The sequence below is a fragment of the Rana temporaria genome, chromosome 6 (assembly GCF_905171775.1).
Source record: "Rana temporaria chromosome 6, aRanTem1.1, whole genome shotgun sequence".
NCBI classification, from domain to species: Eukaryota; Metazoa; Chordata; class Amphibia; order Anura; family Ranidae; genus Rana; species Rana temporaria.
In genome coordinates this window covers 118,519,842-118,544,401 of record NC_053494.1, presented here as the reverse complement: position 1 = coordinate 118,544,401, position 24,560 = coordinate 118,519,842, and the positions used below count along the sequence as shown (strand labels likewise).

General features: G+C 42.3%; 1 protein-coding gene across 7 annotated transcripts in view; it reads left to right on the top strand.

Annotated features, from left to right (window-relative positions):
- The window catches only part of RAPH1 (Ras association (RalGDS/AF-6) and pleckstrin homology domains 1), a 257,678-nt gene that overhangs the window by 185,851 nt on the left and 47,267 nt on the right, over window positions 1-24,560 (top strand). For all 7 annotated transcript variants that reach the window (XM_040357282.1, XM_040357279.1, XM_040357283.1 and 4 more), the window contains 4 exons: window positions 10,527-10,604; window positions 11,534-11,693; window positions 16,873-16,994; window positions 23,769-23,834. In XM_040357282.1, coding sequence (XP_040213216.1) covers window positions 10,527-10,604; window positions 11,534-11,693; window positions 16,873-16,994; window positions 23,769-23,834 — 426 coding nt within the window. The remainder of the gene's footprint in view (window positions 1-10,526; window positions 10,605-11,533; window positions 11,694-16,872; window positions 16,995-23,768; window positions 23,835-24,560) is intronic.

Sequence of the window (24,560 nt, the reverse complement as noted above, 5' to 3'; positions counted from 1 at the left end):
AAGGGGTCTAAATGGATTAAAATGTGTCCGGTGCCTGCTGAACCGAATGAATTTCCATCAGTCAATGGGCAGTTTTAAGTAGAACTATGGGCAAAATGTTGTGTTTGTTTTTTTTCTTTAATTTTAGAGAGAGCAAGGGAGGGTTATAATGCCCGTCAGATTTTTTTTTTCCGCCATCAGTGTCCCATTGCAGAGATTTCCCTTCACTTTCTGTCCCATAGCCAAACAGGAAGTGAGAGGGAATCCCTGCAAATAAAGAACATTGGAAGATTTCCCCTTCTGGGCACAACCCAACATTTTGGATTTACTTTTTTTACTTTCACTTTGGTAATGGTAATCAGGACAATAAGAGTAGATCTCCCTAACTGGGGCACACTGGGGCACAGACAGAAATGAAAGCTGAGTCTGTGCCCAAACATAGAAGAGATGCTCCCTGAACAGAGACACATGCTTTACTACAGTAATACCTCGGATTGCGAGTAACTCTGTTAACGAGTGTTACGAACTATACATTTTTTATTTTTTTTAATCCTGACTCGGTTTGTGAGCGTTGTCTCACAAACTGAGTAGGATTCAAGTCTCTGGGGTGTGCAGTACCGCATTTAAGCCAGAGGTACGGGGGGCGTCTGTGACATTCGAGCTGCTCAGAGCCACTCAAACACTCAGTTTCTCGAGTGTCTCCAAGCCTCTCCGAATGTCAATTGGTAGAAAATGGCTTACACTGTGGTGCTGGCAAGGCTGCTTGCATTTGTGGGCTGGAAAGGATGACAATCCTTAGTGTATTGTAATGAGTAAGGATGAGCTCCGGCGTGTTCACATAGAACACATGCAGAGCCCGCCAGGAAGTGCGCACGGCGCTGTGCTAATCACAGCCAGGGAGACATTTCCCGATGCTCGGCTGCAGGGATCGTGAAATGTCTCCCTGGCTGTTATTAGCGCCGTGCTCACTTCTATGCGAACACGCCAGAGCTCATCCTTGGTGATGAGCTGGGAGCTGTGTGGTAGTTCTTGCTGAAGAAGAGAGTCTGCTATGGTGAGGAGCAAGATGAGCCTGGAGTCCTTGCAGGGAGACCGGCATCAGGCTGTCCTGTGTGGCCTTGATGGTATATCCAGAAATTGGATGTCCGCCCAAAGACGATGTGTCCAGCTAGGTGGACATTTATTTCTGGAAATACCATCATGGCCACACAAGGGCAGCCTGACGCCAGTCTCTCTGCTCATTACAGTCCACTGCGGAGTGTCATCCTCTCCCCCACTCACCCGCTTGTGAGTTCTATTTGTTTTCTATGGCATCGTGAAGCCATCGGGGCCTGTTTTTTATTCTGCAGTTTTAAAGATTTGATTAATTGGAGGATATGAAGTGAGGTGGTCGGTCATGATTATGTTAAACCCATGTTTAATAATTTATGAGGAACCTTCCTATGTATCCATCTATTAATTAAAGCTCTGTCCTATCAGTGACTGCAGTGCAGTGATAAGGGACAAATAAGCCTGGGATCTAACATATGTTTTTTTGACCCTTAGATTGCTGAAGAGAAAAAAAAAAGAGATAACCTGATACATGTTGAGTGCTCTGAGTTTTTGTTAAGGGAGCACTTAGGAAAACGTTGGATTTCACTGAATGGGCTTCACCAGATGACTTGCTATATTTTCTGTCATGTTAATATTGCTGCTGACTCACTGAAGCCCAGTTGCATCAAACACCCTCCTGTCTGTTCTAATTCCTGCCAGATCAGTAAAAAAAGTTGTCTTTTCATAACAAACACCTTCAAGATTTTGTGATGGTTTTATTACTATAAAATAAAAATGAATGTGCCATTTCCTCGTTCTAGTCAAAACCGCAGCACTGTGCCCAAAAAAAACTCTGATAGAGTATTAGATCAAAGATATAGATATAGTAATAGACCGTCTATGTATTTCTGAATACATGCATCTCTATGCCCCCAGATAAAGCGGCACGTGTCCCCTGACTTAATACACAAATGGGTTCTTCTCTGCAACAGTTTTTTTTTTTTTTTTTTTCTTTTACTCATGATCCATGCCAACAGAATAATGGGAAAACAAAACCAGTGGCTATTTCATCATGCATTGTATTAATATGGTTTTACAGCATTTTGTTAGCCATCTTTTAACACATCAATTCTGAACAATATACCTTTTCTTAGTCAGCACCTCTTGGCTGCTGTACATCTGTTATAAATGCCAAAAGCAAATGTATTTAAAGTTCAATTTATACTTTATGAATAAATGAAAACGTTTATTTTAGTCAGGCAAGGGTGGATATTTATTTTATTTTTAGCTAGCGGGTAATTTTTTGGCCTCCCCTCCACATGTTTTCCTTGGTTACTCCATGTTGTAAAAAGTATTTTAATATTAGAGATCAATGGCTCCAGTCTAAAGCCAGCCATAGATGGATAAAGCGATTTTCTTTTCTGCAACCACGGGTCATCGTTAATGTAGGAATCCTTACCAGCAGGGTGGTGGGGGAAGCCACCCCCTGTGGGGTTAACACAGTGATTATCGCTAGAGACTATATCAGCTGCTAGCAATAATAACATGTAAAATCCAACAGGCAAGTTGTACCCTTGTGAATCAACTTTCAGGTTACATTCAGACAACCCAACCCAACCCACTCATGGTCCAATCTGCTCAGCTGGATGAGATTCGAACAGTCTGTGGCCGGCTTTACTTTGCACACATTCTGTTCTGACCATACCATGGAGAAGGCAAACAGCATTGGCTTCCGAGTTCCTCTGAGCCAAGCTCTAAAGCTGGATACACACTATACAATTTTCTGTCGATTTTTTTTTCTTCTTTTTTTTTTCTTTTTTTTAGATTTACCAAAATCATATAATATGAGGACAAACCTTCAGAGTCTCAATTTGTATGCAATCAGGAAGGCCCTTGCACTACATGGTTTTGGTAAATCCAAAGACAAAAGTTGTATAGTTGGTATGGGGTCTTGGACAATCTTATTTTGGTCTGTAATCTTACAACCAAAGTACAATTAATTTGCTTTCTTAAAGCGGTTGTAAACCGCATAAACTTTTTTTTTTTTTCCCCAAACCTGCAATGCAAAAGGCATAATAGGCTAGTATGCACCGCATACTAGCCTATTATGAAATACTTACCTCGGAACGAGGTGTGTACCACTTACCTGGTCCACGCCGAGCAGGATGTCATCTTGCTCCGGCGTGTCTTCCGGGTATCGCCGCTCCAGCGCTGTGATTCGCTGGAGCGGCGATGATGTCACTCCCGCGCGTGCGCGCGGGAGATTTAAAATCGTCAGGGTCCGGCGGATGCCGGTCCTTCAGCCGTGGATTCCCCCCTGCGCATGCGCCGCCCGCATTGCGGGGGGAATATCTCCTAAACCGTGCAGGTTTAGGAGATATTTTCCTTACCTACAGGTAAGCCTTATTATAGGCTTACCTGTAGGTAAAAGTCCAAATAGTGGGTTTACAACCACTTTAACAAGTTCAGTCATGGTTCGTTTGTGAGGTTTAAGTATGTACATGCCACAAATGTAGCAGAATGTAGAAGTGTTCCAACATTGGCGAGCCCTTTCTGCTGTCACCAATCATCCTACCGCAAGTCTATAACTGGATCGCTTTGTTATGTACTGTAAATTACATGTTAATATGCATGCTATGCCTTTAAACCACAGATGTCAAACACAAGGCCCGCGGGCCGAATCCGGCCCTCCAGGCCATTTCATGTGGCCCTCGCAGCTCTCCTGCAGCTGCAAGAGGGCTCCAGCCCTCCTCTGGTCCTCCTCCAATCCCTTACTTTCTGCTTTCAATTAATGCATCCAGCTTCTTCCCAGCAGCAGCATAAGGAAAGGGGGTGCACTGTGATGTAAGGGAGAGTAGGGGGACTCAACTTCTGATGGTGGGACATCTAATGTAAGGGGAGGGGATGTGCTGGACATCTAATCTTATAGATACAAACGGCCCTTTTGAGGGCAATCATAATGCTGATACGGCCCACAATGAAATTGAGTTTGACACCCCTGCTTTAAAAAATCAGAAGCTGATCTCAACTAAATGGGTAGCATGCAAGCTGCTTTATAGCCTTTCCAGACAGCATCCATCTGCCTAGGCATGCCCAAACTGTACCAGTTCCACAAATGTGTTATACAGTATGCACTGAGCGCATGCCTGGACATGCGCGAGCTACACAAAGCATCTTTAAACGCAAGAAAAAAGTAAACTTGAAATATACTGTAAAATACTTCATTGCAAAAGCAGAAGATTTCTATAAAACAGTACACAATAGGTTAAAGCAGTGTTAAACCCAAAAATGTGACCTATAATTTTTTTTCCTTCTGTTTTCACCTGCCGATCTTGCCAGTGACACACCTTCTATTTTAGAGTGCCTACACTCTGGATGGGAGAGCACTGACCTTTTGGACAGCAGCATTGTCAGTCCATGGGGATAGGTTAGTGTTGGATATACTAGCAGATTTAGATACAGTATATCACAAAAGTGAGTACACCCCTCACATTTTGTGTAATTTGTTGTCCCCTCAAAATATCGCAACAAAAGCAAAAGTAAAAATGTCCGAATTGGGCCCATTTAGCCAAATTCCCTTCTCACTGGAAGTTCCTCATGGCAAAGAACTCTGAGGATCTGAAAAAAATAATTGTTGCTCTACATAAAGATGGCCTAGGCTATAAGACGATTGCCAAGACCCTGAAACTGAGCTGCAGCACAGTGGCAAAGACCATGCAGCGGTTTAACAGGACAGGTTCCACTCAGAACAGGCCTCGCCATGGTCGACCAAAGAAGTTGGTTTACTTGCTCAGCACCATATCCAGAGGTTACCTTTGGGAAATAAACATATGAGTGCTGCCAGCATTACTGCAGAGGTTGAAGGGGTGGGGGGTCAGCCTGTCGGTGCTCAGACCATACGCCGCACATCATATTCGTCTGCATGGCTGTCGTCCCAGAAGGAAGCCTCTTCTAAAGATGATGCACAAGAAAGCCCGCAAACAGTTTGCTGAAGACAAGCAGACTACAGACATGGATTGCTGGAACCATGTCCTGTGGTCTGATGAAACCAAGATCAACTTATTTGGTTTAGATGGTGTCAGGCGTGTGTGGCGGCAACCAGGTGAGGAATACAAAGACAAGTGTGTCTTGCCTACAGTCAAGCATGGTGGTGGGAGTGTCATGGTCTGGGAACAGTGACTGCCAACATGTACTGTGACATACTGAAGCAGAGCATGATCCTCTCCCTTCAGAGAATGGGCTGCAGGGCAGTATTCAATCATAACAACCCCAAACACGCCTCCAAGACGACCACTGCCTTGCTAAGGAAGCTGAGTGGAAAATGTAACGCACCTGCTCCCCATTCACACATGTAACACTAACGAGTCACATGATACCGGGGAGGGAAAATGGCTAATTGGGCCCAATTTGGACATTTTCACTTAGGGGTGTACTCCCGTTTGTTGCCAGTGGTTTAGACATTAATGGCTGTGTTGAGTTATTTTGAGGGGACAGCAAATTTACTCTGTTATACAAGCTGTACACTCACTACTTTACATTGTAGCAAAGTGTCATTTCTTCAGTGTTCTTGCAATAAAAGGTATAATAAAATATTTACAAAAATGTGAGGGGTGTACTTACTTTTGTGAGATACTGCACAATAAATTGAAGCCAAACTCCAGCCAACACTTTTTAACCACTTAAAGGGGTTGTAAAGGTTTGTTTATTTTCTAAATTGGTTCCTTTAAGCTAGTGCATTGTTGGTTCACTTACCTTTTCCTTCAATTTCCTTTCTAAATGTTTTTTTCTTTGTCTGAATCTCTCACTTGCTGTTCCTCCTCAGCGGTAAGGATGAGCTCCAGCGTGTTCACATCTAACATGTGCAGAGCCCACCAGGAAGTCTGCACGGCGCTGCGCTAATCACAGCCAGGAAGACATTTCCCGATCTCTGCAGCCAAGCATCAGGAAATGTCTCCCTGGCTGTGATTAGTGCAGCGTCGTGCAGACTTCCTGGCAGGCTCTGCACGTGTGCTATGCGAACACGCTGGAGCTCATCGTTGTTCCTCAGTAAGCTGTTCTGGCTGACTAACCCGCAGCCAGAACAGCTTGGATGATGGGGGCAAGCTTACTGAGGAGAAACAAAGTGAGTAATTCAAAGAGAAAATACATTTAGAAGGGAAATCGAAGAAAAATTTAAGTAAACCAACAATGCACTTAAAGTATGCCACAGACTACTTTTATTAAAGCGGACCGCCCACTCTTGAAGAGAATACCGGGGTTATGGTAGCTAGCTGCTACCATAACAACGTTATTCCTCTTCAAAGTAGCGACGTAAAACGACAGTGGGCGGGCTGGAAGTGGTTAAGCAGTTACAGCAACTGTTTTCGTCCCTTTGGGACATAAATAAAAGCTGATCATTGTAAGCACCCTGTCAATGTTAAATGGTTTGTCCTAAACACTCTAAGGGCCCTTTCACACTGGGCAGTTTGCAGACGCTATTGCACTAAAAATAGCGCCTGCAAACCGACCCGAAATAGCGGCTGCTGTTTCTCCAGTGTGAAAGCTCCAAAAGTCCTGCTAGCCGCATCTTTGGAGCGGTGTGTTTATCGCTCCTCCACTGCTTCTTCCTATTGAAATCAATGGGAAACCACGGCTATATACCGCCGGTGGTATTGACCCTTTTTTGGCCACTAGCGGGGGGTAAAACCGCACCGATGGCGGCCGAATACCTCTGCAATTCCGATGGTAAAGACCGCTTAAAATAGCGGCGTTTTACCGCCACCGCACCTCCCGCCCCAGTGTGAAAGGGGCCTAACTCAGAGTTTCTCTACCCTTTTACCTTGGCAGAACCGTTGACAAAAATTTTGAGATCTCATGGAACCCCTAAAATGTTCACATCTATCACTCATGGAACTTTGGTGTAATCAGCGAGCTTTTGATATAACAATTATTTTTAGAAATTGCATTACATAAGTATTAAAGCGTACATATTTCATGGAAATTTTGTGCTTTCCTTTTTCTGCACAGTTGCTCAATTCTGTGTCGAACTTGAGATAAGCAATGTATATGGGGGAAGCAAGGCAGGGTACAGGGGGTCAGCACGGCAAAAAATTGGGGGCAGCAGGACAGATTACAGTTGTGAGGAGGGCACATTACATCAGAGCAGGGCACATTTCATGGGAGAATGGCAGTATTGGTTTCCTTCTCATGCAGAGCAATACAGGTAGGCAGCTGTGATAGTCCTTCTTCTGGCACGCTGTTCCCTGCTGGCCCTCCTCTCTCGTCCAGTCCATGTGATGTAACATTAAAGCACCTGGGATGGACAGGAGTAGAAGTGGGGCTGAAGGAGAACAGAAGAGACACTAGTTGCGGAACCTATGGTTGATGAACTCTGCTCTGACTGTTACATCTGCAGGACAGCTTTGTCAATTTAAAAAAACGACCCACTGGTTAGATCACAGGAAAGAAGAAAGGCAAGAAAACGTATGCAGCCATCACATCTAAGAATTGGTAGGCTGCAATATAATGTTTGTTTTTCGGGTTTAACCGGTTAAGACCCGGACCAATATGCAAGTTAAGGACCTGGTCCCTTTTTGCGATTCGGCACTGCGTCGTTTTAACTGACAATTGCGCGGTCGTGCGACGTGGCTCCCAAACAAAATTGGCGTCCTTTTTTTCCCACAAATAGAGCTTTCTTTTGGTGGTATTTGATCACCTCTGCAGTTTTTATTTTTTGCGCTATAAACAAAAATAAAGCAACAATTTTGAAAAAAAAACAATATTTTTCACGTTTTGCTATAATAAATATCCCCCAAAAATATATGAAAAAACAGTTTTTTTTGTACCTCCGTTTAGGTCGATATGTATTCTTCTACATATTTTTGATAAAAAAATTGCAATAAGCATTTGATTGTTTGCGCAAAATATATGGTGTTTACAACATAGGGTGTTTTATTGCATTTTTATTAATATATCATTTTTTTTACTACTAATGGCGGCGATCAGTGATTTTTTTTCATAACTGCGACATTTTGGCGGACACATCGGACACTTTTGACACGTTTTTGGGACCATTGTCATTTTCACAGCGAAACAGCTATAAAATGCACGGTTTACTGTGAAATGACAATGGCAGTGAAGGGGTTAACCACTAGGGGGCGCTAAAGGGTTAAGTGTGACCTAATGTGTTTTTTCTAACTGTAGGGGGGCGTGCCTGGACGTGTGACGTCACTGATCGTCGTTCCCGATGACAGGGAACAGACGATCAGTGACGAGCCACATAGAAGACCGGGGAAGGTTTGTTTACACTCACCTCTCCCTGTTCTTCAGGTCCTGTGTCCCGCGGTCACGGAGCTTCGGACCGGGTTGCGAGTGCGACCCAAGGCTGGGCTCTTAAAGGGGACGTACATGTGTGCCCGTGTGCCCAGCCGTGCCATTCTGTCGAAGTATATTGTCGTGTGGCGGTCCTTAAGTGGTTAATACTGCTTTAAATTACAGGCTTTTTCAATTTTCAAAATTGGCAGCCAAAAATCTAAAAAGATACACCCAAAAGTGTTCAGGAAGCATAATGTTAAATGCACATAAAATACTAATGGAGGATTTTTGTTAAAATCAATGGTTTGGCAGTAGGATCGCTAATATACTAGGTAAGCGGAAGATAAAAAATCTAAACAACAAAACCAGTCATCCTATATAGCTGAATTCTCTGACTGGTTGACAGAAAGTTTGCTATACTTCATGTATTCCTATTGTTTATAAATGAGATTCAGTATTTCATCTTCGGATCATTGGAAGAATATTCTTTAGAAAGAATTGATCAATCCCTCCCTACTAGAAAGACAACATACTTTGAACATGTATCGCAGGGAACATCTCTGGATAGCAATATCGGCTACAGCAAAAGTTATACATTTTTTTGAAAAAGTATATTATTAAAAGGTATACAGTAGTTTTTGTGTTTTGAAACGTGCACGAGACAGTAAGGGCAGTGAGCTTGGTGTGCTAGCTGTGCTTCTACCCCTCATTGTTTTGGCTGTTCTCTGGAAGCAGAAGAACATCGCGTTTTTTTAGATGAGCGGTTTAATGCAATTCGGTGAAATATAAAGTACACAGTGATAGTAAAGTGATAAGAAATGGACTTTCTGTGATGGAACAAGGATTACACAGAAATTATTAGGTTGTGTGCATTATCCTAGCCCTGGGCACTATACTAATGTTGAATTAAGTTGTCAAGTATTTAACCATTTTCTGTCCATGTGTGAAAAAAGGCTTGCACAGTATTTGCAGTTATTCTGCTTTGGGCTCATTATAACTAAAGTAATCATTAATTTCACCTAATGTGATGAGTCTGAAAATGTGCAGGTGTATTAAATTCAGTCAGAGTAGGATGTCCTGAGGGATTTTAGTGGGAGATCATTATGTAATTCTGCTTTATTTTTTATTTTTATATATGGTCTCTGAAGACCTCTAAATGTGTTTTTAGCATAGAAATGTGATCTTCCCATTCTGAAAGAAAATCTCGGTGCACAGCCTTATTAATAAAATAATGGCTGTGTTTCTGTTCAGTGAATCTATTGTAAAGAAAACAATGGCCATATATTGCAAGTACCTGGGTAACCAATACCAATCCCTTGCTTTTTCAGTTGGCTGTTTGCATTCAGCTCTGATCACTGGCTAGGAAAATTGTCCAAATTCAGTAAGAGCAGGGGTCATACTGCATGTGATGGGCATCATTTGGCTAAAGAACATTGTATTGGAATAAAGCTGCAAAGTAGCAAACCATGATCCCTAAAGCCTGGTACACACTTTCTTTTTTCATTCAACCCAGCGGGCTGAAAACTGAGGAGCTTAGGAGGAGATGTTAGTACACCAAGTTCCCTGCTGAGCTATTGTGTTCTGACAGGGGGACTGCCCCTCTGCCAGAATACACTGGTCAGCCCTCAGCCATTGGCTGCCAGTGCTGATCAGATGGTGATTTTCCAGCATCCCCATTCGACAGAAGCCAGACAGGCTGGGGTACACATGGGCTGAATGTTGGCTGGCTTCAGTTACACCTGCCAATATTCGGCTCGTTTTTACCAGTCTTAATACTACCATAACAACATGGTAAAACATTTGTCAGAATTCAGTGGAGCAGAAGACCTTTTTTTTGGTTCCAGCTACAATTGTTTGATCTGGGCAGTCATCAGGTGTACGAGGGCTACATTTTATCAATGTCTGTATCACTTTCTGCTCTGTATATTCTCAATCGCGACTAAAAATATAAAACATATTTACTGTAACATTATGTATCAACTTTCTGAATAACTTTTATCAGTGTGTGTTCTATTTCTGGTGTGACTTAGTGTTTCCCTTGCCTCTTTTTTTCCTAACCTCTGCATCAGGTGATAATGCACTTACCAATGCTTGAAAGTCTGGAGCATTTGGAAGGGTCTAGTTGGAGACTGCTGTCTTATTTTTATGATCATCAATTATTAATTTATAAGAAATCTGACAGTTTGTGTGTTTTTTTTTATTTTTTATTATTCAATCAACAGGAGGAACAAGCTGCCAAAATTAAGGCAGAGAAGATTCGAATAGCTCTCGAAAAAATTAAAGAAGCTCAAGTGAAAAAGGTGAATGCAGTGGAAAGTAGACCGGAGTATATTAGCAGTTAAGATTCATACACAATTTATTTAATCAACCTCTAGACTTTCAAATTTGGCTTTTTTTTTTACTATCAAGAGTTGGTTGCAGTGAAGAGAGAATATGGCATTGGCAACTGTCTTAAATGTCTGAGCATTCACAGTTAATCCTTCAGTTCTTGGCTTCTTGTGTAAAGGCTGCCATAGCAACCTTTACAATTTGAATGTGGAGCTTGCCATTTGTGTTTCTCTTACTCATCTAGGATACCTTTTCTGCTACCTCAATGTTTGAATACTTTTGTATGCATTGAAATCCAAGGTCTAGTATATAACGTAGGACATTTTCAGTGCATAAGCAGGTGCATTTCTTAGCTCAAATGATATAATCAGGGTCTTACATTTTTAAATATTACTGCTGAATGAATCTGGGGTAAATGATCGCTCTGTCTGAGTCTCTATCTGTATGTATGTCTGTGTTTGTTTAAAGATAAATGCTTTTTTCCTCTTGGGGCCCTTTCACACAGATGTTGAATTCTACTGTAGTCTTAATGCACATTAACGCACTTATAGCGGGAATGAGCGTTGTGGTTGCATTACACAGGCATTGTTGTTGCTTTAGGCCATGGGTGCTCAGCCTGTGGCCCTCCAGCTGTTGGGAAATTATAAGTCCCATGAGGTATTGCAAGGCTGAACCGTTATAAGCATGACTCCCAAAAGCAAAAGCATGATCATGATGGGAATTGTAGTTCTGCAACAGCTGGAGGGCCACAGGTTAAGCACCCGTGCTTTAGGCAATGCTCCTTGAACGCCCTGTGAGATTATTATTTATTTGTTTTTTCTAAATTCAGCCTAGTACTTATTATTCTTTGACAAATTACTTTGTCTTACCTGTTTTCCACACTTGTTTCCCTTCCTCACAGCTGGTAATCAGAGTGCACATGTCAGATGACAGCTCAAAGACAATGATGGTGGATGAGAGGCAAACCGTACGGCAGGTGCTGGACAATTTGATGGATAAATCTCACTGTGGATATAGCCTGGATTGGTCCCTGGTGGAAACCATTTCTGAGCTGCAGATGGGTCAGTCTCTTTATAGCTGTGAGGCATGTTAAAATAATTTGTATGGCTTACCAAATAAATACGGCATTAGTAAATGTATAATGCATTGTTTTCATTTAAATGTGGCATAAATTGTGTGAAGAACGTAGAGTGATTGTAAAGTCCTTTGTTTTTGTTTAGTTTTTTTCCTATAAAAATAATAAACATGTCCTACTTACCTAACCTGTTGCACTGGATTTGCACAGAGCCTGGGTGGTCCTCTTCTCCACTTCCTCTTTTGTGCTCCTGGCCTCTCCCTCCTCTTCAGTACCCCCAAAGCAAGCAGCTTGTATGGGGGCACCTGAGCCGAGTCACAGCTCCCTGTGTCCATTCAGACATGGAGCCCTGACCCGGCCTCGCCCCCTCTCTCTCTCCTGATTGTCTAGCTGGCTTTGAGTGTCTCCACGTCGTGCGAGATTCTCCCTCCTGATTGGCTGAGACACAGCAGCGGCGCCATTTGGAGAATCTTGCATTGCCAAGACACTTGTGGACAGAGGGACCTCAGGTAAGTGTTAGGGGAGCTGCTGCACACAGAAGGTTTACGTTTTTGTGGCGTCAAACTTCAGTACCCTATATTTTCTATTGGCAACGCTTCAAAATCCCCCTATGGGTATCAGTTTAATGTTACGGAGGAATTCTTGTGTTTAGACTTATTGCTCCTACTCCAGCGTGTGCAGCGATCTGTGTATCTCAATCAACGTTTTCACACGTAGGCGCCCTGGCGCTTGCGTTTTACATCGTGCATGTGTATTTGTGGTTGTGGTGGTGGTGGGGGGCTCAAAACATTTTTTTTTCGTGGGGGGGGGGGGGGGATTTTATGTGTTTGGGTGTAACTTTTTTTTTTTTTTACCTAAAGCGGAGCTCTACCCAATTAAAAGTGAGCAGCTACAAAAAGTGTAGCTTCTCACTTTTAATAAACGCACTCACCACGAAGCCTCGCTCATCTTTTCCTCCCCGTGGCACCAGCATTGTAACTAACTGCGGGCCCCATGCACGACCTGGGCTGCGCGTTGTGAATGGCCGGGCAATCTTCTGGGACCTGTGATGTGTCCCAGAAGATGGAAGGGAGGAAGATGAGAGGTGAACTTCCTTCTAGCGCTTCGGCACCAGGAGAGGAAGTGGTAGTTGGGTACCTGTGAAAACTAGCTACCCGCTCCCCTCCCCCCACAAAAAAATTACATGCTTGGTGACAGGTTCTCTTTATTGAGATATTCAGGGACTGAAAAACCCTGCATCTCTCCCCTGTGCTCTACTAAATGTTTTGAAATGCAGATCGCATTTCCTGGCTGAGCTAGCCGTGTGCTTGACCTGGAAGTGACGTCAGATGTTGCTTCTGGGTCACAAGAAGAGGAGAGTGGTCCTGTGTCCGCTTCGCCTTCCCCTCCAGCCGCTGGCACCCACCATGGAGCTCCTGGGCCTGCCGATGGGCAAATAGAGCCTGGTAAGCATGGCAGGGGGTGGCGCCGGTACCAGGGGTGTGTGAGTAATCTGGCGGCAGCGCCACCGCACCAATGTCCTTATCTGACAGGCAGGAGTCTACCTGCAGCCACTGGGTTGTGTGTAATGCCCCCCCCCCCCCGCTGTCAGGTCCGTATGATGTATGGATCTGGCGGCGAAAGGGTTACATTTATTTTGGTTGCATGTAAAAATCTTTTGGCTATAAAAATGATGTTGCATTGAGTAAATAGATACCAAACATGCAAACTTAAAAATCACCCGGGCCCATGATATCACACAAAAAAAAGGTAAATCTCCATGGGTGACACTTTAGTAAATGTTTTTAATCAGTTTAGCGTTAACCATAGATGATGGCTTTGGAGCCATAATTCTAACTGTGACGTTTGTAGCGCTATGGGGCTATGTTTACATTTTTTTTTTTATTATTATTTTTTATTTACCTGTCCTATTATTCGGCACAGAGGAGATCAAGAAATGAATGTTCCTCGGTCTCTTTAAGCTGGTGAATCTGGTCAGGGAGTGGGTGACCATGTCGCCCGCACTGTGAAAGTGATTCAGCAGATTTACGGCTATCAGTTCGCTGTCACTTTACAGACAGTAGCTGGCTGAGGAAAATGGGTTCAGTCTGATGGCTGCTACTGTGGCCATCAGCTTGTGCTTAATTCACTACATACATCCAAAGGGCTATAGAAAGGAGTATAGATATGTTTGTCCCACTCACTACTTCTTCTGGAATATATTGACTTTCTTTAATACATTTTTGTGTATTTTTCATATATATTTAATACAAGATATTTATTACATTGTTTTTCTGTTCAATTTTTATTATTTTATCTGGTTGAGAAGGTATGCCCACAAAGGGGCCAAAACATCTGTAACAAGCAAATAAACAAATACAGAAGTAATAGCACTAGTAGCAGACTGTTTTTAGCAGCAACATGATTGAAGCAAGCCCCCTGAAATATTTGCATATATATCTGTAGCTATTAAAGAATCATGCATTGTTGTTCTTAAGATCATACAAACAAAGAAACTATTTCTGTTCTCCAAATTCTCTCAATTATGCTCACAATCCATAAAATATGAAATTAGCAAAAAGACAGGAAAATTGTGCCAAGTCGCTCACTGTTCAATATATCAGCTTAATGCAGCTCTTCAGATTCACTGTTAATCCACTTCCCCTTAGCGGAATATATTGCAGTTGGAATGATGAATACCTTATTTATTTGTCTTTTTCTTCACATGAGCACAAAGGATATTTCCAAAGGCACACCTCAAAAAATATTATTCATGTGTGAGATTGACATTGATGTGCTGGAACTGGAGAGAGTCCAGAGAAGGGCAACAAAACTAATAAAGGGACTGGAGGACATTAGTTATGAGGAAAGGTTACAAGAACTGAACTTATTCTCTCTGGAGAAGAGACGCTTGAGAGGGGATATGATTTCAATGTACAAATACCATACGGGTGACCCCACAATAGGGATAAAACTTTTCTGCAAAGGGGAATTTAATAAGATGCGGCCATTCACTAAAATTAGAAGAAAAGTGGTTTAACCTTAAACTATGTAGAGGGTTCTTTACTGTAAGAGCGGTAAGGATGTGGAAATCTTCCACAGGCAGTGGTTTCAGTGGGGAGCATCAATCATTTCAAAAAACTATTAGTTAAGCATCTGAACGACCACAACATACAGGGGTATACAATGTAATACTGACCTAAAATCACACACATAGGTTGGACTTGTGTCTTTTTTTCAACCGCGCCTACTATGTACAGTGGGGATCGAAAGTTTGGGTACCCCAGGTAAAAATTTGTATTAATGTGCATAACGAAGCCAAGGAAGATGGAAAAATCTCCAAAAGGCATCAAATTACAGATTAGACATTCTTATAATATGTCAAAAAAAGTTAGATTTTATTTCCATCATTTACACTTTCAAAATTACAGAAAACAAAAACTGGCGTCTGCAAAAGTTTGGGCACCCTGCAGAATTTATAGCATCCACTGCCCCCTTTGCAAAGCTGAGACCTGCCAGTGTCATGGATTGTTCTCAATCCTCATCTGGGAAAACCAGGTGATGTCAAGCTCAAAGGTTTTAAATGCCCAGACTCATCTGACCTTGCCCCAACAATCAGCACCATGGGTTCTTCTAAGCAGTTGTCTAGAAAACTGAAACTGAAAATAGTTGTCGCTCACAAAGCTGGAGAAGGCTATAAGAAGATAGCAAAGCGTTTTCAGATGTCAATATCCTCTGTTTGGAATGTAAGTAAGAAATGGCAGTCATCAGGAACAGTGGAAGTTAAAGCAAGATCTGGAAGACCAAGAAAAATATCAGACAGAATAGCTCGCAGGATTGTTAGAAAAGCAATTCAAAACCCACGTTTGACTGCACGATCCCTCCAGAAAGATCTGGCAGACACTGGAGTTGTGGTACACTATTCCACTATAAAGAGATACTTGTACAAATATGGTCTTCATGGAAGAGTCATCAGAAGAAAACCTCTTCTATGTCCTGACCACAAAAATCAGCGTTTGAACTTTGCAAATGAACATATAGACAAGCCTGATGCATTTTGGAAACAAGTTCTGTGGACCGATGAGGTTAAAATATAACTTTTTGGCCGGAATGAGCAAAGGTACGTTTGGAGAAGAAACGGCACAGAATTTAATGAAAAGAACCTCTGTCCAACTGATAAGCATGGGGGTGGATCAATCATTCTTTGGGGTTGTATTGCAGTCAGTGGCACAGGGAACATTTCACAAGTAGAAGGAAAAATGGATTCAATAAAATTTCAGCAAATTTTGGGTGGTAACTTCATCTGTGAAAAAACTGAAGTTCAAGAGGGGATGGCTTCTACAAATGGATAATGATCCTAAACACACCTCAAAATCCACGGGGGATTACATCAAGAGGCGTAAACTGAAGGTTTTGCCATGGCCTTCACAATCTCCTGACCTCAACATAATTGAAAATCTATGGATAGACCTTAAAAGAGCAGCGCGTGACAGACAGCCCAGAAATCTCGAACTGGAAGACTTTTGTAAGGAAGAATGGGCAAAGATACCTCAAGCAAGAATTGAAAGACTCTTGGCTGGCTACAAAAGGTGTTTACAAGCTGTGATACTTGCCAAAGGGGGCAGTACAAGATATTAACTCTGCAGGGTGCCCAAACTTTTGCAGATGCCATTTTTTTGTTTTCTGTCATTTTGAAAGTGTAAATGATTGGAATAAAATCTAACTTTTTTGACATATTATAAGAATGTCTAATCTGTGATTTAAAACCTTTTGGAAATTTTTCCATCTTTCCTTGGCTTCGTTATGCACATTAATACACATTTTTACCTGGGGTACCCAAACTTTAGATCCCCACTGTAACATGTGACATTACATATGCATGTTATTTTAATACGAACCGCCTTCTTATTTCATTGATCATTATAAAGGTGGTACTAAGAGAAGATTGTCCTCATCTAATAAACTTCAGTTGATTTATTGCTTGGCCAATTAAAAAAACATAACTGGCTCACAAAGGAAATGGTTTTAGAACTGCAGCGATATTCTTAAGCGATAATATACTGTAGAGTGTGTATAGACTGTTAAATTCTTGCATGTTTTCAGCCTTTAATGCCTGAAAAACATTTTGAGATTGTACTCTACACTTGGCTGAATGACCCAACATGGAACCTTTGATCTTTCTACAGAGCGTATTTTTGAAGACCATGAAAATCTAGTTGAGAACCTGTTGAACTGGACCCGGGATAGCCAAAACAAGCTGATGTTTGTGGAACGCATTGAGAAATACGCATTGTTCAAAAATCCACAAGTGAGAATATCTTTAATTTTATAGCTAAAAAAACGTGTATGTTTTAGAGGTGGGTATGGTAACCATAATGGCAAACACAATTGTTTGATCAAACACTATTTCTGTGACATATTTAGAAAAAGCTTGAGATTTTCACAGCTTTGTTTTCCCGAATGTTAGTTGTCGGGCTCTCATGCTGATGCTCTAGATGCAAAACTTTTGTAAGCCACTGACCAGCGCAGGTATGCAGATCAAATAAAATGCCTGCATGCTGTGTCCGGGCCAGTGACTATGATGGTATTGAAGCCATAGAGTGATTACTACAGCGCAGGTCACCATTGTATTTTTTCTCTCGCCATAAAAAACTGCACCCACTTAACTCTCCATATTGGGAATTATTTTTTGGAAGAGCTTTATATGGAATAATGACAGTTACTGCCATTAATGTTCTGCAGGTGCCTGCCAGTTGCACATTAAATCTTAAAACAGGGGAAATCAATGCTGTAAAATGAAGCCATGCAAATGTTAGTAAAATAAATGAATGTTGGCTAATACACCATACATTTTTTTTTTTAAAAGTTGTTTTCTAAAACACTGTTTAGAGAAAGGTTTTTTTTGTTCTTCCGTACGTTAAAAATACTTTGCTCCATTTATCTAAAACCCTCTACACTGCACCGGCTCAAGGCAGAAACCTCCACCTTGCACCAAGATATCTGCATCAGGACATACACACAGAATTGGCAAATGTAGAACCCGAAATAGCTGGGAACACCAGGGGCACCAATCTAACTGTAGCATAATTAGGTAATGTAAATCGGCCAAGACAATTGGCAACTCACTCAGAACCAGATGGAAAGTGCATGTAATGGAAGATAGTGGTCACTACCTGACCACTTCTAACACTAACAAGGCTAACAAAGGAACAGACCCACACTTTAGATTTGTCATTCAGTTTCACAAATAGTACAAGCATGTTTACTCCCAACACTGGTCTATCCTCTCCTGCAGGACCCCCACCTCAAGTCCAACCATCCCCAAAAAATCCAGATTCTACAGAAAAGCCAATAACATCAATGGCAAAAATTGCACAGAGCAAAATTATGGTCATCATCAAACCCATGACACAGCCTGGTAATTTGGTCAGGATGTACCAGTATAGAAAACAGAAATGAGCCAGACTTGCGTTTCTAAGTGGAAACAAGATCTTAAATGTACCAAAGTAAGGGAAGCCTGGCAACAAATCTGGTCTACAGTAGCCTTCTGCTCCATGAACATAATTACACTTGATTCAGTCTTGAAGACTGTTTCCAGGTGTTATATAGTCCTATCTTGTTTAGCACACCTCCACCCATCTTCCCCCGACACTTGTTTCTGTGGCCGCTCTGCTATAAGGGGATGTTCTTCACACATGGTGGGAGTGCACCATGCTCTCTAGGTTTACGACAAAAGTTCTCAAACTTACAATCTGACTAGTCCCTTCCCTAGAGACCCTTGGTTTGTCCTGTTGCACCTAAAGCCCATGGCCTCTCGAGGTCTTATTTTAAATTGGCAGCGTAAGTCCCGGCAGTGAAGCAGATTATAGCAAGAGCCTGGAAAACAGTAGTTTGCTTCTTTTACAGAAGTCTGTCACTGCATGAATACTTTCTTCATCAATGAAAAACTCACCAATATCCTCCTGGACACAAATGAGAATCTTTTTAAAATCTATGTCTTTAACAAGTTATGCATCTTTTATAGGCCTTGAGGTTCTAGGGCTGGGGTGTCCCTGACATCCTCCTTCCTTCCCTTCCCTGCATCTTTTCCTTTTCTAGCCTCTATGGCCCTCTTGTCATTGAGGTCTCTGTTTACTTTTTTTTCCGAAGCGGTGTCCCGTGATCGGTCACAGGAACTGAAGAAAGGGAAGAGGTGTGTGTAAACACACCTTCCCCGAGCTTCTGTGTGGCAGTGTCACTGATCGTCTGTTCCCTGTTATAGGGAACGACTATCAGTGACATCACACCTACAGCCACGCCCCCTACAGTAAGAATCACTCCCTTAGGGCACACTTAACCCCTTTAGCGCCCCCTAGTGGTTAACCCCTTCACTGCCATTGTCATTTTTACAGTAATCAGTGCACTTTTCGCTGTGAAAATTACAATGGTCCCAAAAAAGTGTCCGATGTGTCCGCCATAATGTCACAGGGCTTTTACATTGGGATTGCAGATGCAGCTTCTTTCAGGTGCTTTACATGCGCTTTTTTTTAACGCTAAAGCGCCTGAAAAACACCCCAGTGTGAAAGGGGTCTAAGACTATGCACTGTGCTGTGTTTTATCAGTTTGAAAAAGAAAGGGGGGAACTGTCAGAATTACCGGGTATTTTACACAAATTAAGCAATACGAAGTGAACAGGATACTTTTTAACACAAGTACATCATACACAGACACATAAGGATTATGAAATGTTGGAGTAACATTCTTTAAGGGTTTGGGCGAGGGTTAATTGTAACGTGGCATAGATTGGGGGTTAAGTGTGAGCCTGGAAAAAGATGTTTAGTTGTGCCCTACTGTAGTGGATTGTTTGGGACTTGCATTTAGAGGAGTTTCCAGACTTTTCTCAGTGGCGAGCTCTCCGTGGCCTAAACCACCAGTGCTGAGAGCACTAAGCACCCAAACTAGTTTACTGCTGTTTGATGCATCTCCTGTGTAAATTATTAGTTTCAACTATCTCATGACATGTTTGTTAAAAACCAGAAGCCTCATTAAGTCCTTGCAGACTGCTGACATCAAAACTGTCTTGTGTCACAGAGATGCCTTGTTATTGAAGTGTTAAAATAAATGAAGCCTAAAAGACAGGACAGAGTGCATATTCTAGCAGACCAATTACAGCATTTTCACTACAAATCAGTTTGAGATGCTCATGGGCCTGAATCTACTAATTGCATTGACAGCTGTGTTGTCTGTAGCTACACAGCTCAATATTCTAGAGGTTGCGCACATATATCTTTGTGATACAGCAGTTTTTATTGCACTTTGTGATTTCTGATGTGCTAGAACAACTCCACTTATAGGAAGCAGAGACATCTTGTGAAAGGGTTTTATAAGACCTTAGCAACAAAACTGTAGAGGTCAAACAGAATACTTTTTATAGCTATTATTTTGGGTTTCATACTAATTTTAGTTATGCACTAAAATTCAAAGGTTATTAAGGTGGTCCACTTCTAGACTCCTTTATCGCGGGAATTCTTTAATAATTCTGCTCACAAGGCTTTAGCACTGAGCTTCAGCACAATATTTGGGCCTGTGTAGCACTCTGTGTTGCATTCTCCTCCTGTGACTGTAAAGGGCAGAAAAACATTGAGGCCCAAATTCACAGAGATCGGCGTATCTCTGTGCGGGCATAACGTATCTCATTTACGTTACGCCGCCGCAAGTTTTTCAGGCAAGTGCTTTATTCACAAAGCACTTGCGTGTAAAGTTGCGGCGGCGTAACGTAAATCACCCGGCGGAATTCAAATTCGGCGGGTAGGGGGCGTGTATCATTTAAATGATGCGCGTCCCCGCGCCGAACGAACTGCGCATGCGCCGTCAATAAAATATCCCAGCGTGCATTGCTCGCAAGGACGTCATTGGTTTTGACGTGGACGTAAATTACGTCCAGCACCATTCACGGACAACTTGCGCAAACAACGTAATTTTTTTAATTTTCGACGCGAGAACGACGGCCATACTTAACATTGACTGCGCCTCATAGACCCAGGGGCAACTTTACGCCAGGAAAAGCCTAACGTAAACGTTACTGCATCGGCCGCGCGTATGTTCAGGAATTCGCATATCTAGCTAATTTGCATACTCAACGGGGAAATCGACGGAAGTGCCACCTAGCGGGCAAAAAAAAAATTGCAGTTAAGATCCGACGGCGTAAGAGACTTACGCCTGTCGGATCTACTGAATATCTATGCGTAACTGATTCTATGAATCAGTCGCATAGATACGACGGCGTATCTGGAGATGCGCCGTCGTATCTCTTTTGTGAATCTGGGCCTGAGTGTACAGCTTGTATAACGGTGTAAATTTGCTGTAGCCTCAAAATAACTCAGCACATAGCCATTAATGTCTAAACTGCTGGCAACAAAATTGAGTACACTCTGAACTGAAAATGTTCAAATTGGGCCCAATTGGCCATTTTCCTTCCCCGGTGTGATGTGACTCGTTAGTGTTTCAAGGTCTCAGGTGTGAATGGAGAGCAGGTGTGTTAAATTTGGTGTTATCGCTCTCTCTCTCATACTGGTCACTGGATGTTCAACATGGCACCTAATTGCAAAGAACTCTCTGAGGATCTGAAAAAAAAAAAATTGTTGCTCTACATAAAGATGGCCTAGGCTATAAGAAGATTTCCAAGACCCTAAAACTGAGCTGCAAAACGGTGGCCAGGACCATACAGTGGTTTAACAGGACAGGTTCCACTCACAACAGGCCTCGCCATGGTTGACCATAGAAGTTGAGTGCATGTGCTCAAGCGTCATATCCAGAGGTTGTCTTTTGGGGAAATGGATGCATGAGTGCTTCCAGCATTGCTGCAGAGATTGAAGGAGTGGGGGGGGGGGGTCAGCCTGTAGGTGCTAAGACCATACACTGCACAATGCAACAAATTGGTCTGCATGGCTGTCGTCCCAGAAAGATGATGCACAAGAAATTCCACAAAAGGTTTGCTGAAGATAAGCAGACTAAGGACATGGATTACCGGAAACCAAGATAAACGTATTTTGGTTTAGATGGTGTCAAGCTTGTGTGGCAGCAACCAGGTGAGGCATACAAAGACAAATGTGTCTTGCCTACAGTCAAGCATGGTGGTGGGAGTGTCATGGTATGGGGCAGCATGAGTGCTGCTGCCACTTGGGTGCTGCAGTTCATTGAGGGAACCATGAATGCCAGCATGTACTGTGACATACTGAAGCAGAGCATGAGCCCCTCCCTTCGGAGACTGTGCCGCAGTGCAGTATTCCAACATAATGACCCCAAACACATCTCCAAGAGGACCACTGCCTTGCTAAAGAAGCTGAGGGTAAAGGTGATGGACTGGCCAAGCATGTCTCCAGACCGAAACCCTATTGAGCATCTGTGGGGCATCCTCAAACAGAATGTGGAGGAGTGCAAGGTCTCTAACATTCACCAGCTCTGTGATGTCATCATGGAGGAGTGGAAGAGGAACTCTGGTGAACTCCACGCCCAAAGGGGTTAAGGCACACAAAATATATTGACACTTTGGGCCCAATTTGGACATTTTCACTTAGGGGTGTACTCACTTTTGTTGCCAGCGGTTTAGACATTAATGGCTCTGTGCTGTTATTTTGAGGGGACAGCAAATTTACACTGTTATACAAGCTGTACACTCACTGTGTGTGTGTGTGTGTGTGTGTGTGTGTGTGTAGAATATATATATATATATATATATATATATATATATATATATATATATATATTCTCTATTTAAATTGTATGTGTGTGTATGCGCACATGAGATGGCCAATGGTATATTAGTCGTTTTATAATGCAATACAACACAATTAATCTATTGATTACTATATAAGAATGTATAGAAAAGAAAATAGTGTAAGGCATATATACAAAAAATTGTAAGGTTTTCCAGCTTGTCTCTTCAACAAAAGTTAGTCTTTAGACTGGCTTCTGTCGAACAGACAGCTAGCTGTACACACTAAAAGTCAGGCGAATCCTGCTGTACCAAACTTAAAGCGGGAGTTCACCCAATTAGGTTTTTTTTTTTTTTTTTCCCCTTAGATTCCTGCTCGTTTTGTCTAGGGGAATCGGCTAGTTTTAAAATATGAGCCGTACTTACCGTTTTCGAGATGCATCTTCTCCGTCGCTTCCGGGTATGGGTCTTCGGGAGCGGGCGTTCCTTCTTGATTGACAGTCTTCCGAGAGGCTTCCGACGGTCGCATCCATCGCATCACTAGTAGCCGAAAGAAGCCGAACGTCGGTGCGGCTCTATACTGCGCCTGCGCACCGACGTTCGGCTTCTTTCGGAAAATCGTGACGCGATGGATGCGACCGTCGGAAGCCGCTCGGAAGACTGTCAATCAAAATAGGAACGCCCAGTCCCGCAGCCCATACCCGGAAGCGGCGGAGAAGATGCATCTCGTAAACGGTAAGTACAGATCATATTTTAAAACAACTAGCCGATTCCCCTAGACAAAACGAGCATGAAGCGAAGGGGAAAAAGGGTCATGTGCGGGTGAACCTCCGCTTTAACATTTTATATGTATTTCACTCTGAGGCCCCTTTCACACAGGACGGATCCGCACAGCGGACTCTGCTAGCTCAGTGGGGGATCGCTCAGTTGATTCCCACTGAGCAGACGAATTACCATTCTGTCTCTGCTCACTGTGCAGGGACAGACCTTTCAGAGCCCTGCTGTTCTCTATGAAAAGATCAGATGAAAACTGACAGCATGTCTGTTTTTATCTGTTCCGATCCACTGAACGAATGGGGAACATATCACTATCCGTCTGTTTTCATCGGATCTTGTCGGAACGGATGGCAGGCAGGTTTCAGCTGACATGCGCCTGTCCATACAAGTCAGGGGGTGACCCGCTCGGATCTGCCTGAAAAACGACAGTCGGATCTTTGTGGACTGATCACATGAAAGTGTCTTAAGGAAGTAACGGAATGGTCTGGGTTCCCCTTCTTCAAAATATCCATTAAGTTTGGCTCATATTTTAAAAAAAAGTTGGCAAAAAGAAAAATCTTCATGGACCATCCTTCTCTTTAGCCTAAAGGTGTGGCTTATCTTTTGTTTCAGAACTACCTTCTAGGAAGGAAAGAAACCTCTGAAATGGCAGACCGAAATAAGGAAGTCTTACTAGAGGTAAGCTCTACAATTCATTAAAATTTAATTCACTTGAACAGTGACTCCTTTTGTCTTGAGTAAAAAAAAAAAAAGACATCTAGATTTTTGTTTTTTTGTTTTTTTTTATTGTATGAGGTAAATATAGTATAGAATTTTGGTATGGGAATTAATTTTGCCATTATTAATATTGTTCCTGAGGTTTTACATACCAGCTGATCAACAAAAGTGATAGTGATGATAGGGAATGGAACAAACCATAACCAAAACAATAACTAAGGGGTTGATTTACTCAAACTGGAGAGTGCAAAATCTGTTGCAGATGTGCATGGTAGCCAATCGTTTTCTAACTTCAGCTTATTGAGTTAAGGTTTGACGAGAAAACCTGGAAGCTGATTGGTTTCTATGCAGATCCGCACCAGATTTTGCACTCCACAATACTATCCTGTATTATCAGTCCTATTCTTCTTCTCCTTTTTTTTTTTTTTTAAGTTCTTTTAAATTTTCACCAAATCTTGTGAGCCTTAATACATGTGAGGGTCAAAAAAAGCTTTTTATCGCAATCCAGGTGTTCATTTTTTCTTCCTTTCACACTTGTGCTCTTGCCCTCCCAGATGTTCTATCAAAAAAAAACAAACAGAACCTTATAGTGGAATACCTTCTAAAGCAAACCACAATATACTGGGAAGTAATTGTGCTCACATTTATTGTGCCAATATAGTGAAAATATTACTCTTCACCATGTGA